This window comes from Salmo salar, chromosome 28, assembly GCF_965601325.2.
Source record: "Salmo salar chromosome 28, fSalSal1, whole genome shotgun sequence".
Classification (NCBI taxonomy): Eukaryota; Metazoa; Chordata; class Actinopteri; order Salmoniformes; family Salmonidae; genus Salmo; species Salmo salar.
This window is the reverse complement of record NC_138318.1, coordinates 20,288,214-20,308,731: the sequence shown is the minus strand read 5'-3', so window position 1 is coordinate 20,308,731 and position 20,518 is coordinate 20,288,214. Positions and strand designations below refer to the sequence as shown.

Below are 20,518 nucleotides of genomic sequence, written 5' to 3'. Positions count from 1 at the left end.
CCATAACATGATGCAACCACCACCAGGCTTCAAAATATGTGTTGTGTTGGATTTGCCCCAAACATAATGCTTTGTATTTAGGACTAAAAATAAATTCCTTTGCCACATTTTGTTGCGGTATTACTTTATTGCAAACAGGATGCATGTTTTGGAATATTTTTATTCCGTATAGGCTTCCTTCTTTTCACTCCGTCATTTAGGATAGTATTGTGGAGTAACTACAATGTTGTTAATCCATCCTCAGTTTTCTCCTACCACAGTCATTTAACTCTGTAACTGGTTTAAAATCACCATTGGTGGGCCTCCCGAGTGGCGCAGCGGTCTAAGGCACTGCATCCCAGTGCTAGAGGTATCACTACAGACCGGTTTTCGATCCCGGGCTGTATCACAACCGGCTGTGATTGGGAGTCCCATAGGGCGGCGCACAATTGGCCCAGCGTCGTCCGGGTTAGGGGAGGGTTTGGCCGGGGGCTTTACTTGGCTCATCGCGCTCTAGCGACTCCTTGTGGAAGGCCCGGCACCTGCAGGCTGATCTTGGTTGTTAGGAGAACAGTGTTTCCTACGACACATTGGTGCGGCTGGCTTCTGGGTTAAGCGGGCGGGTGTTTAGCAGGTCATGTTTCAGAGGATGCATGACTTGACCTTCGCCTCCCGAGCCCGTTGGGGAGTTGTAGCGATGAAACAAGAATGAAATTGTGGAGAAAATACAAAAAATTATTATAAAAAATAATAATAATCACCATTGGCCTTGTGGTGAAATATCTGAGCGGTTTCCTTCCTCTCCATCAACTGAGTTAGGAAGGACGCCTGTATCTTTAGTGTGACTGGGTGTATTGATACACCATACAAAGTGTAATTAATAACTTCCCCATGCTCAAAAGGGTATTCAATGTCTGTTTTTTTCCCTTCTACCCATCTATCAATAGGTTCCCTTCTTTGCGAGCCACTGGAAAACCTCCCTGGTCTTTGTCGTTGAATCTGTGCTTGAAATTGACAAGCTCAACTGAGGGACCTTACAGATACAGTGCATTTGGAAAATATTCAGACCCCTTGACTTATTCCACATTTTGTTACGCTACTGCCATGTTCTAAAATGGATTAAATAGTTTTTCCCCCTCATCAATCTACACACAATACCCCATAATGACAAAGCAAAAACAGGTTTTTAGAAATGTTTGCAAATTTGTAAAAAAACAACAGAAATATCACATTTACCTAAGTACTCAGACACTTTACTCAGTACTTTGTGGAAGCACCTTTGGCAGCGATTACAGCCTTGAGTATTCTTGGGTATGACGCTACAAGCTTGGCACAACCGTATTTGGGGAGTTTCTCCCATTCTTCTCTGCAGATCATCTCAAGCTTTGTCATGTTGGATGGGGAACGTCGCTGCACAGATATTTTCAGGTCCAGAGATGTTCGATCGGGCTGAAGTCCAGGCTCTGGTTGGGCCACTCAAGGACATTCAGAGACTTGTCGCAGCGCACTCCTGCGTTGTCTTGGCTGTGTGCTTAGGGTCATTGTCCTGTTGGAAGGTGAACCTTCGCCCCAGTCTGAGGTCCTGAGTGCTTTAGAGCAGGTTTTCATCAAGGATCTCTCTATACTTTCCTCCATTCATCTTTCCCTTCGATCCTAATTAATATTGCAGTCCCTGCCTTCTTCCATTTTAGAATGATGGAGGCCACTATGTTCTTGAGGACCTTAAATGCTGCAGACAATTTTTGGTACCCATCCCCAGATCTGGGCCTCGACACAATTCTGTCTTGGAGCTCTACGGAAAATTCCTTTGACCTCAGGGCTTGGTTTTTGCTCTGACATGCACTGACAACTGTGGGACTTTATATAGACAGGTGTGTGCTTTTCCAAATAATGTCCAATCAATTGAATTTACCACAGATTGTCTCCAATCAAGTTGTAGAAACATCTCATGGAAACAGGATGCACCTGAGCTCAATTTCGAGTCTAATATCAAAGGGTTTGAATAAGCTATTTCTGTTTAGTTTTTTTATACATTTGCAAAGAAACCATTTTTTGCTTTGTAATAATTGGGTATTGTGTGTAGATTGATTAGATAAAATAAAAAAAAATGTAATACATTTTAGAATAAGGCTGTAACGTAACCAAATGTGCAAAAAGTGAAGAAATCATGTTAAACACCATTATTGCACACAGAGTTAGTCCATGCAACTTATTATCTGACTTGTTCAGCAAATTGTTACTCCTGAGGTTATTTAGGCTTGCCATAACAAAGGGGTTGAATACTTATTGACTCAAGACATTTCAGCTTTTCATTTTTATTAATTTGTACACATTTCTAAAAACATAATTACACTTTGACATTATGGGCTATTGTGTGTAGATCATTGACCCACCATCTAAATGCAATCCATTTTAAATGTAGGCTTTAATACAACATAATGTGGAAAAAGATAAGGGGTGTGAATACTTTATGATGGCATTGTATTTCCCTGAGAAGTTAGAGATGTGATAATGTGTATTGGGATGTTCAGAGCAAAGTGTCTTTCGATAACATACACACCCACCACCAAACACCCACACCCACCCACCCACCCACCACCAAACACCCACACCCACCCACCCACCACCAAACACACAAGGTTGTCTATGCATGATCATGATTGGAGAGGAGGGTGACTCATTACTGGACGTGCAGAGTAATCAGATCATTAACACAAGGGTTGATTGACTGGGTATAACGTTAAATTAACCATCATCACTACAACAGCCACATGTTGAGCTAACATCTACTATGGGCATCCATCATACACACTACGACACCAGGAAGACACAGGAGAGATACCACAGGATCCTAGAGGAGTTTTACAGAAGGAGAGGAGAAGAGAGGAGAAGAGGAAGAGAGGAGCAAGGGGGATGGGGGCTAGGGATAAGTCAGTCTCCTACTACTAGTCTACAGACACACAAGCAGGCAGAAAGCCACATATCCTCACCCAATTCAGTGGAAGCACACGCAGACCACCCGTCCCATACGAGAACACGAGGGCCTCCTATGGGTGACATGGACAAAGACATGCATGGTTTAAAACACCACAGTACAGTATGACGGCCACCATGATACCTCTTTGGTTCAGATCCCTCTTTGGGACCATCATCACCACCACTTTAAGAGGCGCTACACCGGTCAACTCACCTCCCTTAATAACATAATAAAATATGCCATTTAGGAGACGCTTTTATCCAAAGCAACGTACAGCAGTGTGTGCATCCAATTTCCGTATTGGTAACTCACAACCCAGACAAGCGTCACGCTCTACCAACTGTTCTACCAGCCATTCCTGACACACACCACCTAAAACTGATCTGACAAACAAACCGGTGACCCCACTCTCCGAGAGTGTGTCGGGGTAGTTGGGACATGCAAAAAACACATTTCCAATTTACATGCGTGTAATACACACTTGTACGTGTGTGAAATAGCACAACTATAAACACCCACAGAATTAAATTATTATTATAGAATGTATTCTGTGAACTTCCTGCCCAACCTTAGGATGTAGGCTGCCACCCAATGTTCCTCTCTATTTCATTCAAACAATCACAACAGGAATTTGAGTATTTCCAATAAGCACATTCTAGTCGCTGAACCCTTCATTTGTGTCTTTTCTAGATGCTTGGCCTATGCTCCTTTTGTTTCGTGACAACCCGACATTCCAGATGAACAGACAACAAACAACTCTTACCCGACATTCCAGATGAACAGACAACAAACAACTCTTACCACTCTGTGGGCTCTGTTCATGATCACCCAATCGGCCCTAAAGAAAGCTGCCAATCGACCAATCACAGCCAAAGATCGATGAGCTGGTTCACAAAAATGCTATCTCATTCCAAGGGCAGTAGCTTTCATCATGTTCAGCTAAAATGTTTAGGCAGCATATAACAAAAGATAGTGTAACAAAGAGTTTTTCTTTTGCAGATAGTGTCAGTTTTCAGCAAGCCACGGATGGTGGCGCTGATTTGGAGTGGTTCAAGTCTCTCTCTCTCTCTCTCTCTCTCTCTCTCTCTCTCTCTCTCTCTCTCTCTCTCTCTGTCTTGTAACGATGTGCAAATAGTACAAAAGGGAACATAAATATAGGTTGTATTTACAATGGTGTTTGTTCTTCACTTGTTGCCCTTTTCTTGTGGCAACAGGTCACAAATACTGTTTCTGTGATGGCATACTGGTATTTCAGCCAATAGATATGGGACTTTATCAAAATTGGATTTGTTTTCAAATTCATACATACATTTGGCAGGGGGTTAGGAAGTGCAGCTCAGTTTCCACCTCATTTTGTAGACAGTGTGCACATAGCCTCTCTCTCTCTCTCTCTCTCTAATAACATTTAAGGGCTTTATTTGCATTGGGAACATAAAACAATAAAAAACAGTAAACATTACACTCACAAATGTTCCTCTCTCTTTTTCTCCCTGTCCTCCTAAACCCCCCCCCCCACCCCACCCCTCCCCCAGGGCGCTGGCATTGGCCCCTGATGTTCCACAGACAAAGCAGAGAGCACACTCAGCTCTCATTCTATTGTACTACTGCACCTGTGTTACACATGGCCACGCTCATATTCCATCCTCCCCTGCCCCCGTCCCCACATCGCCCCCCCCCCCCCCGATACCCCACCTCTCATCATCCACTACAGCTTTCATGGCAAAGTACTATATTAATGTATGTCAAAAGAATTTAGAATAGCCATAGGAGCTGACGACAGCGATGAATCCCAGAAAAAGGCCACGGCTATCTGATTCCTAGAAAAATCACCATCCTCCTCTGTGCTCTCTTTCTCCTCTTCTTTTCTTTCTACAGTGAATCAAAAACAGATATTGCATACAGCAAAGTCTTCAGCTTTTAACCACTTCAGTAGAGGGGGATGCTTAACATATAACACATAACATAACACTGTTTAACAGTTTCCTAACTTAATTTGAGTTGCTTAGCGAATAAATCTTGTGGTAATATCATTAGTTACATGAACATTTTTCTCTCTAGTGAGGAAATTCCCTATAAAAAGTGTTGCATCATCCAATGTGAAGTATCAATGGTCTCTGAGTGTCCCACTATAGCATTGTAGCTTCATTGTAAGCACTTCAACCCCACTAGGCAGCGATGGGACCGAATGAAAGGCATTCTTGTCATGCTTCCTCCACTTTCAGCAACACAACAAGAGACAAACAAGCAAAGCAGCCCTCACACTGATCTCAGAACAGATTAAGCCTCTCCAAGTCAAGTGACATTACCTCACTCCAGAAGTATTAGCTAACGCTGTGTCCTGAAATGCTGCTGCTGTGCATGTTTGTGTACAGACTTTGAGCGTGGGAAGTTTGTGTTATGTGCATGTGTGTGTGTGTGTGTGTGTGTGTGTGTGGCTGGTTGACACACTGGATTGCGTCCCACTCTGGCACACCCTCACTAGGGCTTTGGAGTGTGTGAGGAACAGATGTTTCGTTCTCCTGAAATGTTACCATCCACCACTCCCTCTCTTCCACCCTCCCTCCTTTCCCTTCCTCACTCTCTCCATTCCACATCCTTGTCCAAAAGAAACTCAAGGGTCCTATTGTGGAATCTACACTAAAATAAGACGTGTTAAATTATGCCTTGAGGTGGTACAGCCTGTGAAATGGTGATTCATTCCAACACATTAAAGGCTAATTAGGGGAGATGCTATGAATGGGCCAAGGCTTTAGGCATGAAACTCAGCTCTACACAGTCCCCAGGGGAGTTACCCTTCTATCTAAGGAAGAGAGAGAGAGAGAGACACACCATACCAGCCAGTGGCAGATCCAAGACTGCTCTTTGCATAATTATTATGTTAAGTAACTAGAGTATCTAGAGAGATTAAGATTTCATCTCATTAACATGTGGAATATTTCTGACTGACGTTTTCTTTGAAGGAGGGTGGTTTTCATTTTCACGTTGACAGCAACATAAGGTTGACATTTTATGCTGATGAATTGCTAAAATATGCTGCTGTCGACATCATCTGTATACTTCTGGCCCTTCTTTGTACACTGTGTTAACTAACCTCCAGACGAGCTTCAATGCCATACAACTCTCCTTCCGTGGCCTCCAACTGCTCTTAAACGCTAGTAAAACTAAATGTATGCTCTTCAACCGATCGCTGCCCGCACCTGCCCGCCCGTCTAGCATTACTACTCTGGACAGTTCTGACTTAGAATATGTGGACAATTACAAATACCTAGGTGTCTGGTTAGACTGTAAACCCACTGGCTCCAGGTCATCTATAAGTCTTTTCTAGGTAAAGCCCCACCTTATCTCAGCTCACTGGTCACCATAGCAGCACCCACCCGTAGCACGCGCTCCAGCAGTTATATTTCACTGGTCACCCCCAAAGCCAATTCCTACTTTGGCTGCCTTTCCTTCCAGTTCTCTGCTGCCAATGACTGGAACGAATATCAAAAATCACTGAAGCTGAAGATTTATATCTCCCTCACTAACTTTAAGCATCCGCTGTCAGAGCAGCTCACAGATCATTGCACCTGTACATAGCCCCATCTGTAAATAGCCCATCCAACTACCCATCCCCATATTGTTTTTTAGTTTTTTTTTTGCTCCTTTGCACCCCAGTATCTCTAACTTGCACATTCATCTTCTGCACATCTATCACTACCTCCCTAATCTTACCTCATTTGCACACACTGTATATAGATTTTTTTCTATTGTGTTATTGACTGTACGTTTGTTTATTCCATGTGTAACTCTGTGTTGTTGTTTGTATCGCACTGCTTTGCTTTATCTTGGCCAGGTCGCAGTTGTAAATGAGAACTTGTTCTCAACTGGCCTACCTGGTTAAATAAAGGTGAATATATATATATATATATAAATTGCTAATGACTTGAAGGAAACTGGTCTGAAAAAGATGTCTTAGAAAAAAAAGAGATGGAATAACACTCAAAATCACATTGACCTCGTCATCCTAGAGATAAAACTCTCAACACCCAGGGATAAAGACAAGCTTCTTTATGGAGACAGAGATAAAGAAGGTTTGTAGTCAAAGTGACATACAGTATTCTCTGAGAAAATCTCTAGACTTCTCAGAAGACTCGTTGCCCTAGAATACACTGAACAAAAATATAAACACAACATGTAAAGGGTTGGTCCCATGTTTCATGAGCTGAAATAAAAGATCCCAGAAATGTTGCATAAGCACAAAAAGCTTATTTCTCTCAAATGTTATGCACAAATATGTTTACATCCCTGTTAGTGAGTATTTCTCCTTTGCCAAGATAATCCATCCACCTGGCAGGTGTAGCATATCAAAAAGCTGATTAAACTGCATGATCATTACACAGGTGCACCTTGTTCTGGGGACAATAAGGCCACTCACACAATGCCACAGATGTCTGAAGTTTTGAGGGAGCGTGCAATTGGCATGCTGACTGCAGGAATGTCCACCAGAACTATTGCCAGAGAATTAAATGTTAATTTCTCTTCCATATCCGCCTCCAACTTCGTCTTAGAGAATTTCTCAGTACGTCCAACCGGCCTCACAACCGCAGATCGCGTATACCCACGCCAGCCCAGGACCTCCACATCCGGTTACTTTACATGCAGGATTGTCTGAGACCGGGAGTATTTATGTCTGTAATAAATAATAAAGCCCTTTTGTGGGGGAAAAGTCATTCTGATTGGCTTGGCCTGGCTGCTCAGTGGGTGGGCCTGGCTCCCAAGTTGGTGGGCTTATGCCCCTCCCAGGCCCACACATGGCTGCGCCACTGCCCTGTCAAATCCATAGATTAGGACCTAAGGAATTTATTTCACTTGACTGATTTCCTTATATGAACTGTAACTCAGTAAAATCGTTGAGCTTATATTTTTGTTCAGTATAGATGGGGGCAAGAGTGGAATGCATAGTTGGGTATTCAGTGCTGTTCTAGCTTGTGAACTTTATCTTGGGAATTGGGGTTAAAAGAATCTCTCATAACCCCTCTATATATATATATATATATATATATATATATATATATATATATATATATATATATGAGAGAGATGAGAGAGAGAGAGAGAGAGAGAGAGAGAGAGAGAGAGAGAGAGAGAGAGAGAGAGAGAGAGAGAGAGAGAGAGAGAGAGAGAGAGAGAGAGAGAGAGAGAGAGAGAGAGAGAGAGAGAGAGAGAGAGAGAGAGAGAGAGAGAGAGAGAGAGAGAGAGAGAGAGAGAGAGAGAGAGAGAGAGAGAGAGAGAGAGAGAGAGAGAGAGAGAGAGAGAGAGAACTATTTCACTCTCATCATTGTTACAGTTAGCACAGCAGGAACCCCAGGCAGCAGACAGACACTAGGACAGTACAGAGGGAGGAGGATGAGGTGTGTTTATGCGCTCGTGTAAGTGTGTGTTTGTAAATATGATTATAAAAAGTTGATGGCGGAATCCCCTAAAATCCAGCTGTACATCATTTGAGACAGGGATTTAGTGTGACTACAGGGTTTTAATCCCCCTCTGCACACACACTGCTGTTGTTTAGGATGCACATATTCATCAGAGAGTACTGACAGATTTGGCTCTGGGCTATTGTCTGAAAATGTAACATTGCTGTCTCAGTATAAATGTCTAACATCAGAAATCTATGTAAGGAATTATAGTCTTTTATTGTCAAGTATTTCCTCTGTTTCTCTCTCTCTCAATTCAAAGGGGCGTTATTGGCATGGAAACGTGTTTACATTGCCAAAGCAAGTGACAATACAAAACAAAAGTGAGAAGACACAAAACAACATTGAATTAATATAATCTTTCTCTATCTTTTTATGTTATAGTGACTCTAGCATACTCACATCCTATTCTATTTTTGTTTGGTTCCAGTAAGTGACATCATATGACTTAATGGCATTTTAATAATGCTACAGACCCTCGGAGTAGTTCCAGTCAAAACAATCATCTGCGTTGTTATGGGAGACAATCATAACACAGCAGTTTTTCAATGTGGTGTCTATGTCTCAGCTCCAGTAACACACAACGTCCATGGGTGGAGAACACAGATATTTCCTTTCCTCTCCCGTGATGAAGCAACACACTGGCTTAGTTCCAAATGGCACTCTATTCCCTCTATGGTGCACTACTTTTGAAATGGGGCAATAAGGCACTACAAAAGGAATAGGGTGCCATTTGGGGTGTAGCCATTATCTTCAAACCATCTCCCATCACCTCAGAGATGAGCTCATTCCATTCTCTACCGCTGGTCTCTATCCAGAGTGTCACAGACACACAGAGAGACGGTGACACTTGACTGAACAAACCGCCTAAGTCAACACTGTCTCCTGGCTTCTGGAGACTGTTTGTCTTGTCTACCTGCAGACAGCCCAGGCACAGTTGTGGTGGCCTGGTTGCTACGACAACCCCACATTAACAATCCCTTCTTAAGAGGAAGACAATAGCCAACTTATACCTGCCACTGGAGGACTGGACTGGAGGCCTAAAGGGCTTAATGGAGACAGCCCCAACCCCAACCCAGCACTGAACAGAGCTGATAGCCTGGGGGTGTGTGTGTGTGTGTGTGTGTGTGTGTGTGTGTGTGTGTGTGTGTGTGTGTGTGTGTGTGTGTGTGTGTGTGAGAAAGCTGATGGCCTGGAGTTATCCGCTCAATAAAACTTCAAAGGAGCATCACATTCCTGGTCATCTGGGTGATGATATGGCTGTGCTGTCAGAGGGGATGGCAGGGGGAGCCACGGGGCTAAGAGGAACAGGCTAGGCTCTTTGGGCTGCCAAGCCCATCAAATGTGACTCCTGTCTGGCCCCCTTAAGTCTGGGGTGGTGGCAGGGGTTGTTGGAGGGCTGTAGGGCTAGATATGGCTACTGTAGTTGAACTTGTTTGACCAATACAGGGGTGTGGAACGGTAGATATGTCAGCCCGATGATGACATGTAAAAATGGCTCATATTGGAGGATGTTTTGGTTGTAGGGAAAGATCCTGTCCGTAGCAGTTCATTGGGTGGGAGATTTCTCCATTGATGTGAAAGAAGCTAAGCTCTTGATAAGGTGGAGAGAGACTTCTTGTGCTCTTTGGAATTCACACTGGGATGGATTTAGTAGAAATGGAATCTCAAATGGCACCCGTATTCCCTTTATAGTGCACTACTACAGTGCCACAGAGCTCTGGTCAAAAGGAGTGCACTATAGAGGGAATAGAGTCCTAGATAATTTGGGAAAGCTAGAGTAGAAAATTCCAAGATGAAAGAAAACATAGAAGGAAGGCTGAAACCAGGGGAATTTAGAACCGCTTCCCCCTCACTTTAATCTGACTGCCATCGAAACCAGACTACCGACCACAGGGTTTTCACACAAACCACAAGAGCAGAGTACAGGAGGGAAAGAGCGTGAACAAAAACAGCAACAAGGGGATCAGTATAGACACAGGGGGAAACGAGCTAGCCAGGAAAAATATCAAAATGAAAAGCGAGATACAAATTTCATCTGAGGGATAAAGAGAGAGGGAGATAAAGAGAGAGAGGAGAAGCAGAGAGAGAGAGAAAGATGAGAGAGAGGAAGCGAGAGAGACATCCAGTCCATTGATGAAAGCTGTTCATTGGGCCCCAGCCCTATATGTCCCTCTGATTCAGCAGATGCCAACAGCAGACTGGGACCGGTATTGAGGGGCATTATGGGTAACGGTTTCCCAAGACGAGGACAGGGCTGTGGAAGGAATCCAGTCTGGGCCTGAGAACTCCAGTCTGTGTGTGTATGTGCATCCTCTGTGCTTGATTCCGACCACCACCAGATCTGGGCACAGGCCACTGGCCCTACTCCCAGAACCTGCCTCCAGCGCAGATTGACAGCCCCATAGAGACCAGGAGAGACATGGGACACATTTCACATCCAAACCTATCAATGCCCTGAGTGTGCGCACAGACAAGGTTACATTAGATCACAACCAGGCGCCTGGATAATGCACTGAGCCAATCACTCCGGCGTGCTGTTTCCTCTAGGTACAGATCTAGGATATAGCTGCTCCTCCCCCAGGCCTAATCTTAACCATTAGTGGGGGAAATGCTGATGCCACACCCTTAGATCAGCATCTAGGGGCATAGCATCAATGTAAAGGTGAGGTGCAGAGGGATTCAATATGTTGACAGACAGACAGTATGACATACAGTGAGATGGGAGACGTTAAGAGTAGTAGTACATACTGTTGGTACCTGAGAGTCTGATATCTCAGATGGTTTCTCGGTCAGGCTGCTGGTCTCAGCCGGGATCAGATCGTTGTACTTGGTGGTGCTCAAATCCTCATCAGAGTAGTTTAGACTGCCTGGGCTGGGCCGAGGAGGAGACCTGAGGAGACAAGACCATATTTATTTATATATATATATAAATGAAACCATCAAGTGATGGATTTTAAACAAATACATGCTGTCATCGAATAACCCCATGCCATGATTAGATAGTGAAAAAACACACCAATCTCTTTCATAAGTTCTTTAAACAATACAAGCTAATTTACCAACATTTCTGAAAATGGATATATAGCGTTTTGGAAACAGAAAGTTCCATCCTCTTAAGCAACTTGTATTAAATCACCAAAAATCCCGTTCACACATCAGAGTGACATGGCACAGAGAAACTGTATGAAAGGAACCAGGGAAACAGTTGAAGGATACACACTGATGATCAGTGAAATGTACTGAACTGTCTCCAGGCACTTAACACTAATAGTCTACTTTCAAGGGATACAAAGACTGTTCCCTCTAATATCTGATGGAGACACTACATTCACTTTTTGTTTGGGTAGTGGTGGGAAGGGGGCAGGGAGGTATGGTGGGGTTGTTTATTATCAGGATCATGGGACAGCCATTAGATCCCAGCCTGCCTGCAGTCAGCATGAATCATCTCTTCTGATTAAACACTGTGGGCTGCCTGTGCATGCAATGGCAGGCACAGTTAGCCTTGTGACCAACTCATGAATTGAACCCTTATGGAGTGGGTTGCATAGGCAGAAATCCCCATGCAGTCTCAGGTAGGAAGGCTCAGGATGTGTAGGTTAGGTTATGTTCGCTCTCTTGTAAAAGTTATCATCCATATGAATCATGAGATCCATGTAAGAGTCAACAGCCATGTTTCATGGAGCATGGGTGACACTTTAAAAACCTCATAGATAAGTGTGGAGTGGAGGTTTACAAGGGCACGATTTATGAGTATGGAGTGAGGGATATTTATGAGCAGTGGAGTGAGTGAATCAGTGTAGTGGATAGGGTCAAGGGGGGGGTATTGAGAATGCTTGTTATGAGAGCGAGAAGGGGAGAGAGAGAGACCTCACAACACCCACAAGTGGTGCCCTCAGAACAGCTCTCTCAAAGCACTCAAGGGTTCTTCTTAAAATTTGTTGAAAAAAGATGGCTTTGCGTTCTGCATAAGTTCCTCCACATTTTCCTCCCTCTGTCCCAAAGCCTGTTAAACAATCAGACATCTGTTTTTGTTGATTGGCCCTGGTTGGTTTGGCCGGGACAGCCTCTCTCAATCTCTCTCTCCTCTTTCTCTCCCTCACTGTCTGTCTCTCTCTCTTTCTCTCTCTCTCCATCAGGCCACACCAAACTGTTCAGTTTTACAGTCCAAAATCAACCTTATTTTGCATAAGTATTTTTTCCACAAATATTTTGTTTAGAGGTTGAGTGCATTCCCAAAACCAAACTTTGAAACATGTTCAACTCTGAGCGTTTGTTCTGCCCCCCCCCCCCCCCCCCCCCATTTTAAGTCAAACTAAAATCTTAAACCTAGACTTTCACATCTCTTATTCCCCAACATTTGACAATTGTCTAACAACGGAAAAGCAATGTACATTTATGTATTTTTTGTCCTGCTGTATCTGGGGCTCTGTAATGGGGGGAGGGGGTAGTAATCACGAGCGTGGTGCTAACAAATTTGAACTAAATCCCAACCCTTTAGAGAAATCACGGAGAGAGCTGCAATTCAATTACATCTAATACTGTTAATAATTTGTAACAAGATTACATTTAATACACTTGGATGCAGGAGTGAAATGTACACAATGGAAATCTATTCATGTATTATTGACATTTTCTATAAGTTAAAGGTCATGAACAGTCCAAATCATGTTTTTCTTGAAATTGGATGATATTTGAAGGAAACCAGATCAAAGTATAAAAAATGACTGTTGCTTCTACATTGAGCAACTTTGATCATGAAGTTACTGGTCTCCTCCCGCATGTCAAACATTTGTATTCATTATTAAGGGGACAAGGTGACATCACCTTAACTCTCATTTTAATACACCAATGGTAACATGATATTTTCTTACCTAATTTAAATAAGTACCGCCTTGTAGCCAACATCATAGAAGGCGTGTTTGCAGAGAGTTGTGGTTTATATTACTAGATACTCTACTGGTGCCAATATCTGACTAAGTTGTCAGAAAATATAATTAAAAGTTTACCCCATTCATCTATGGCAAAGATACTTATATGTTTACTCTTTCATCTCTTTCATCTGTGTCTGGTGTTACTAGCTAGCTAGCTCTTCAGCCAGCATGGAACAAAAGGGGGGAAGGGTCATTCAAAACTCAGACGCAGTTGTCAAGTCAACACATCCGTCAGTGCTGCTGTGAACTGCATCACAAGAAACATGCAAAATGTGAAATGTATATAAAAAATAATTTAAAAAAAGGATATAATTGATGCAATTTCAATGTTGTTTGAGTTGCTTTGTGTATCACCAAATTTGCTTGAGATAACTTTACTGCAACACAGCTCACTGCATCCAAGTTGTTTAACAAGAGCTGTCATGAACATAAGCTCAGCCTGTCTTTTCAAACTTCCTGGTAGTTAGCAATGAGAGTAAAAGTACTTTTCAGAAAGGGGAGTTCAGGACCTTTAATTTTGGCCCATAAATGGCTGTTAGTAGATCCTTGATCCTATAACCTCCACCACTGTGACCTTGCTGACAGCCCTGTTAGATAGAGGAGGACACACAGTCACTAATGAAGGACTGCACCGCTTGATAAGCGATACAAGTTGCAACATAAGTTGCAACATTCTCCTTGCTCCTCCAGATAAGGTCCGGATCATGTTGAGCTAGCTCAGGTCTCCCCTGTCACGTCCCAGCTGTCTGGAACCTGGACAACGCTAACATCCATCTTCCTGGAGCCGTTGGAGGAATTGCTGAGCAAGTCTGCTGTCCATTTGCTGTTGGATCAGAGCCTATCCCAGCCCGGCCCAAGTCTGATGTCTGTCTGCTGTTGGCCTTAACGTCCCCAGACTGACATAGACAAGACAAGTCTCCCTTCGTCATTTAGATAAAAAGCAGTTCACCGTGTCATAAAATGTCAACACAAACTCTCAATGACAAACCTGTAACTTCGTCCCATCACATTCTCCCCTCTGCAGATCTATACAAATCTCCACTACTAATTCAAATTGCTAATTGGTCTTGGGCTAGTCTCACGCACCAGACGTTACAACAAGATGCAGATACACATTGGGCTGGTTCCACAATAGTCTCTTCTGTGAGAAAGGACTAGTTCCACAAGATTAGTCGTGGCTGGGATAGCCCTGCTATGAGCAGACAGGGTTAAGGAGTGAATGTGAAGAAATGTTATTGTCGGCCCTGTGGGAGATTATGATAAACTGCTTGTTTAACAATTCAGAGGAATCTCTGCTCAACAGACCACTCCTCGACTCCCTCCCTCCCTCCCTCCCTCCCTCCCTCCCTCCCTCCCTCCCATCTCTTCACCCATCACTCAGACGCTTATCCACTGTTGAGTGAATGAGGTGTGAAATATTTAAATTCTCAAGTGTAGAGAGGGGTAGTAGCACACACTCTACCCTCTCGTAAACCACACATTTTTTTATTTAATTTTTTTATTTATCCTTTATTAAACTAGGCAAGTCAGTTAAGAACAAATTCTTATTTACAATGATGGCCGACCAAAAGGCAGAAGGCCTCCTACGGGGACGGGGGCTGGGATTAAAAATGTCAAAAATAAATAAAAAATATAGGACAAAACACACATCACGACGAGAGAGACAACACAACACTACATAAAGAGGGACCTAAGACAACATCATAGCAAGGCAGCAACACATGACAACACAGCATGGTAGCAACACAACATGACAACAACATGGTAGCAACACAACACGGTAGCAGCACAAAACATGGTACAAACATTATTAGGCACAGACAACAGCACAAAGGGCAAGAAGGTAGAGACAACACATCACGCAAAGCAGCCACAACTGTCAGTAAGAGTGTCCATGATTGAGTCTTTGAATGAAGAGATTGAGATAAAACTGTCCTGTTTGAGTGTTTGTTGCAGCTCGTTCCAGTCGCTAGCTGCAGCGAACTAAAAAGAGGAGCGACGCAGGGATGTGTGCGCTTTGGGGACCTTTAACGAATCTGACTGGCAGAACGGTGTTGTATGTGAAGGATGAGGGCTGCAGTAGATATATCAGATAGGGGGGAGTGAGGCCTAATAGGGTTTTATAAATAAGCATCAACCAGTGGGTCTTGCGAAGGGTATACAGAGATGACCAGTTAGAGTGCAGGAGTATAGAGTGCAGTGATGTGTCCTATAAGGAGCATTGGTGGCAAATCTGACGGCCGAATGGTAAAGAACATCTAGCCGCTCGAGAGCACCCTTACCTGCCGATCTATAAATTACGTCTCCGTAATCTAGCATGGGTAGGATGGTCATCTGAATCAGGGTTAGTTTGGCAGCTGGGGTGAAAGAGGAGCGATTACGATAGAGGAAACCAAGTCTAGATTTAACTTGCCTGCAGCTTTCATATGTGCTGAGAGAAGGACAGTCTAGCCATACTCCCAAGTACTTGTATGAGGTGACTACCTCACGCTCTAAACCCTCAGAGGTAGTAATCTAGTAGGAGTAGTAGGTGGGTGGGTGTATAGTGAATGCCTAAGGGGTATAATCCACCCATACACCCCATATCACTCCTCTGCCCCCTTCCTCAGGCCCGTGGGACTCATTAACAATAGGTGCTCTAGCGTTCCACAGCACAGTGCACTCTGGGAGTGCTTCAAGCTCCTTTAACTCACACCCTCATTCCTTCACGTATCACTGTAGATGTAAACACACTGGCTCAAACAACACAATAGAGCAACACTGTTTCAATCCTCTCTTCCTCAGAGTGAGGAGATCCAGTACGGATAGCAGTCTCCAGTTATTCCCCTCCTTACACCTCAGCTATGGGGAGTTCAAAGATAGCAGAGGTACATCTGAGCATTCCTCCTCTCACCCCTCCTCTCACTCCTTCTCACCGTTCTCCTCAACCCTCCTGTCACCCCTCCTCTCACCCCTCCTCTCACTCCTTCTCACCGTTCTTCTCAACCCTCCTCTCACCCCTCCTCTCACTTGGCTAGCTGGCTGCTCCTCAAAGGCCAGGGCACCTTTGATCCTTTCCCAAGGGCAAACACACACACACCTCCCGGGGATCAAGGACAGGGCTAATTCCCCCGGGCACGGCATCAGAGCAGAGGGCACCTGGCTCTCCAGCTGGTTGTTGTGAGCTCGCTTGCCGTCAGTCCCAAATGGAGCCCTATTCCCTATTTAGTGCTCTACTTGGGATGCTCACACAGTCAGTCAGTCACACTCATCTTAATACTATCTCCTCTAACCTAATACCATCGCGCTGGCAATACTACACACACAATTACACACTCCACACAGAGCCTGCTATATATTGCAATGTGGTGGTCATTCCTAACGTACTGATAAAACCCAGAAAGAAACAGTGAAAAGACAAATTCCAATAGTGACAATGCTGTGATCGCTCATAATATGGCAAGACAATATGAATACACACTGGGTACGGTTGCAAAGGGAGGGCATATTACTGCTGGAAACTTTCTAACATTACCAGTAAACCACCAGGATTTTGGTAACTTGTACCTTGTTGGGTACTTCAGATTATCACAGGTGTCTTTAATTATCTTTGGCCCTCTGTGGGGCCTTATCACATGTAAAATACATCAAATAATCAATTAAGATGATTTTAGAATAATGACAAAGCTGTAAAACATTATCCTAAATATAAACCATTAGCTTAGTGAATACCATTGGTGTTTAATATGAGGGTTTCAGCATGAAATGCTCCTTTATATATTTTATTAAACACTTTTTTTTACTATGTCAATATGTCTTTGTTGTAAATGTTTTGGCGCCAAACTGATGGCAATTATGAAAAAAGTTGATAGTTGGAAGAGTTGCAGAGTTAATTAAAAAGAATACCATTGTTGATTAGATGCTTTTTAAAATTAATTAGTCTATTTTCTCTTGAACCATATGGTCTATCCACTAGAAACTCATGGACAATATGGACACATTATTATTATATATTTTTTTAAATACTATATATGAATACTTTTCAAGTATAAATGACCAATATTACCATAAATTACCAAAATTATAGACATTCCTGGTAACTTCGGTAAATTAACGGTAGCTTTGCAACTGGGGTGATTATCTAATGGAAAATAAAGGGTCATGGGTTTATAAGTGTGACTCAATCCATATTCAGTCCAACCTGGTGAGTTTGGTCAGCTGCCATTCAGATCACTGGTCCAAAGTGCCAGACAATGAGACTAACAGAGACAAGGTAATGAACTCATCAACAGTTAAGCTGTGGACAGTGGAATATTCCAGACCTGGGTTCAAAAACAATTTAAAAATAATTTCAAATACTTTGGCTGGGCTTGATTGATCTTGCCTGGTGCAATGGAACCAATAGAATAGTCACAAAAGTACAGATCCTGCCCATCTGGCAATCTAGGCAAGCTAAAGCGAATGCTTAATGTTTTTGAAAGATTTTAAATAGTACTTGAACCCAGGTCTGTAATATACTGCCTCATTAGAAAAAGCAGCAGTTCTCTGTGTGTACTGTTTTACAGTGGAAACAGAGTTTTATAGGAGTATCCATTCCAATCCATCACAGCATAAAGTCCCTTCCATCCATCCATCAGCCTCAGTTGGACTTCTCAAGGCATGAGGTCATAGTGTTCCTCAATGACAAACACAGAACCATAATAATTAGTATTGTGTAACTATACAGTACCATAAACATATTCAAACCAGTCAATTTAATGGGGTAGTGCAAGATTTTGACAATAAGTCAGATGAACTCATGGATACCATTTTTATGTCTGCGTGCAGTTTGAAGGTAGTTGAAGGTAGTTTTGCGAACCATAGCTAACTAGCGTTAGCGCAATGCCTGGAAGTCTACCAGAACAGCTAGCATACTAGTTACTGACCTGGTGTAGACGCCGTTCTTACGGCAGAAGGAGTTCTTGACGGACAGCCGGCGGTTGTTGAGTTCCAGGGCGGGGAAGCGTCCCTCGTCCAGGCTGACCATATCTCCATGGGTCAGGGCATTACAGTTAGAGTTGTTCCCTGATGAACACACATAGGGAGACACTGTGTGACCACAGGCCAGAGGGATGGACGGACAGGCAGGTGGGGGTTAGTGATGCTGTGAAGAGGATGCATGGATGTTGTATTATGTATGTCATGTACAGTAGCCCACTCTAGTACTGTTTAAAAAAAGTGGTCAAAAGTAGTGCATTACATAGGGAATAGGGTGCCATTTGGGACATACACTTTGAGTTCTATAGAAACACAAGAGGATGGATCATGAATAGATTTGATGCATATGCTATGTATTGTACTCTACCACTACTACTGTTACTACTGAGTTCAATAGAAACTAGAAGAGTGACTGGAAATACCACAATGATGTCATCACCAGTATATTAGGTGAGTTTAGCCAGGCATCTAAACATTGATAACAGATTCCACAAGATTCAACAACAAAAAAACTGCCTTTAAACCTAAACGAAAACCCACAAAGTCCAGGTCAATAGCCTTATGAGATGATGTTGATGGAAAGACATGTGTCTTGTTGCTTCTCTGACCTACCCTCTGGCCTACCCTCTGGCCTACCCTCTGGCCTACCCTCTGGCATACCCTCCCCCTGCTTCGCAAGTGCTTTGATCAGCAGACTCCAAGGGCCTGGGTCTACAGTATGAGAATATTATCCCTGCCTATGAATGAAGTGGGAATCTACGAGAAGGAAAGGGTCCAAACATCTACAACCCCCTTACACAGCAGACCCCCCCAAGGGCATCTGACGGCAAAGCTGTCATTCTGCAAACATTTAGTCACTATAACGAGCTGATTTGTAAACGTGCACTGGTCCAGTATTCCATGAGGGGGGTTACAGGGGGTCTGTGAGAGTATCTCTGTGTTAGAGAGCAGAGAAGGGAGGGAAGCGAGAGACGAGAGAAGGGAGAGAAGAGAAGAAAAGACCTCTTGTGTTTCAGACCCGTGGGTTGCCCCAGCCTGGCAGCCTGGCACTGGCAGCGCCACACAGCAGAGAGAAGTGCTGAGGCAGAGGAAATACCTGCTGATGTCAGAGAGGAGCAGACTGCACAACTAGATAGGCCCCCTACTATACTCCTCCTCTACAGATCACTGTCTCTTTCTCTCATTTCTCCCTGTCTCTCTCTCTCTCTCTCTATCCACCACTTCTCCCTCTCTCCCCCTTTACTTCCCCCTTCCCCTCTTTCTCCCCCCATAGGCTATATGCCAAAAGTAGACCACTGTAGAATAGAAATATAAAATCTTTGAGATAAAAAGGAACATAACAAAGACCTTGTTGTCTAGTAATATGATGCTGATCGCGTCTTCCGCTCGACCTCTCACCTGATTCAGACTTCTTGGCGTACTTCTTGCTCTGTCCTCTGATGATAAGGATGAAGACCAGTAGGAGGATGAAGATGAGTCCCACGAGAGCCACCACCACAAGGAACCACCACTCCTCATAGAACGGCGCCACCTTTTTGGCTGGAGGAGAAGAACACACGCAATATTACATCTGGACTAAACACAAGGACAGAGCAGGGAGCACTGATGCAAAGGTAGCATCTGAAAACTATATATTTTCTGTTACACTGATTATTCTTAAATTCTATCAAATTAGGTAAGATTTTGTCATTGATTAACATGAAAACCCAAAGCTCAATTACCATTGTGTCCCAAATGTCACCCCTATGGACCCTGGTCAAAAGCAGTGCACTAGGGAATAGGGTGATATTTGGGACATAGATATATGAAATAACTCACCAGATATGGAGGCTGAGGGTGGACTAGGAGATCCGTAGCCGTAGTCGTTCACTCCAATGACCCGGAAGTCATAACTAACCCCTTGCTTCAGAATGTCCATGTTGAAGGTGTATGACGTCACTTCCTTTGGGATGTCCTTGATCAAGATATCCCACAAGCCTTCATCTGTTGGCAGAGTAGAAGGAGTAGAAGAAGGTTTTTGGATGAGTAGTAATCAAACATGAAAAAACTGCGGTAAACGAGACTGAAAGTAGTTATTATATAATCGATAGAAAAGCCAATTTAAAAGCCTGTACGTTAGTATAAAACATAATCTGGCTATATCCAAGGTAATTCAAACCATATAAACATCATGCAATTCATATATTGTAAATCTCCCATAATGCTCTCTTGTCTTTGAG

The 20,518-nt window shown here is 43.4% G+C and overlaps 1 protein-coding gene across 9 annotated transcripts in view; it reads right to left on the bottom strand.

Annotated features, from left to right (window-relative positions):
• Positions 1–20,518, bottom strand: part of sdk2b (sidekick cell adhesion molecule 2b) — a 443,163-nt gene that overhangs the window by 6,119 nt on the left and 416,526 nt on the right. For 4 of the 9 annotated variants that reach the window (XM_014179818.3, XM_014179821.3, XM_014179824.3 and 1 more), the window contains 5 exons: positions 20,118–20,282; positions 19,698–19,838; positions 18,248–18,410; positions 11,161–11,302; positions 2,970–3,026 (listed from right to left, as the gene is read on the bottom strand). In XM_014179818.3, the coding sequence (XP_014035293.1) occupies positions 2,970–3,026; positions 11,161–11,302; positions 18,248–18,410; positions 19,698–19,838; positions 20,118–20,282 (668 nt within the window). The remainder of the gene's footprint in view (positions 1–2,969; positions 3,027–11,160; positions 11,303–18,247; positions 18,411–19,697; positions 19,839–20,117; positions 20,283–20,518) is intronic. The other 5 variants (XM_014179819.3, XM_014179820.3, XM_014179822.3 and 2 more) reach the window with 5 other exon arrangements.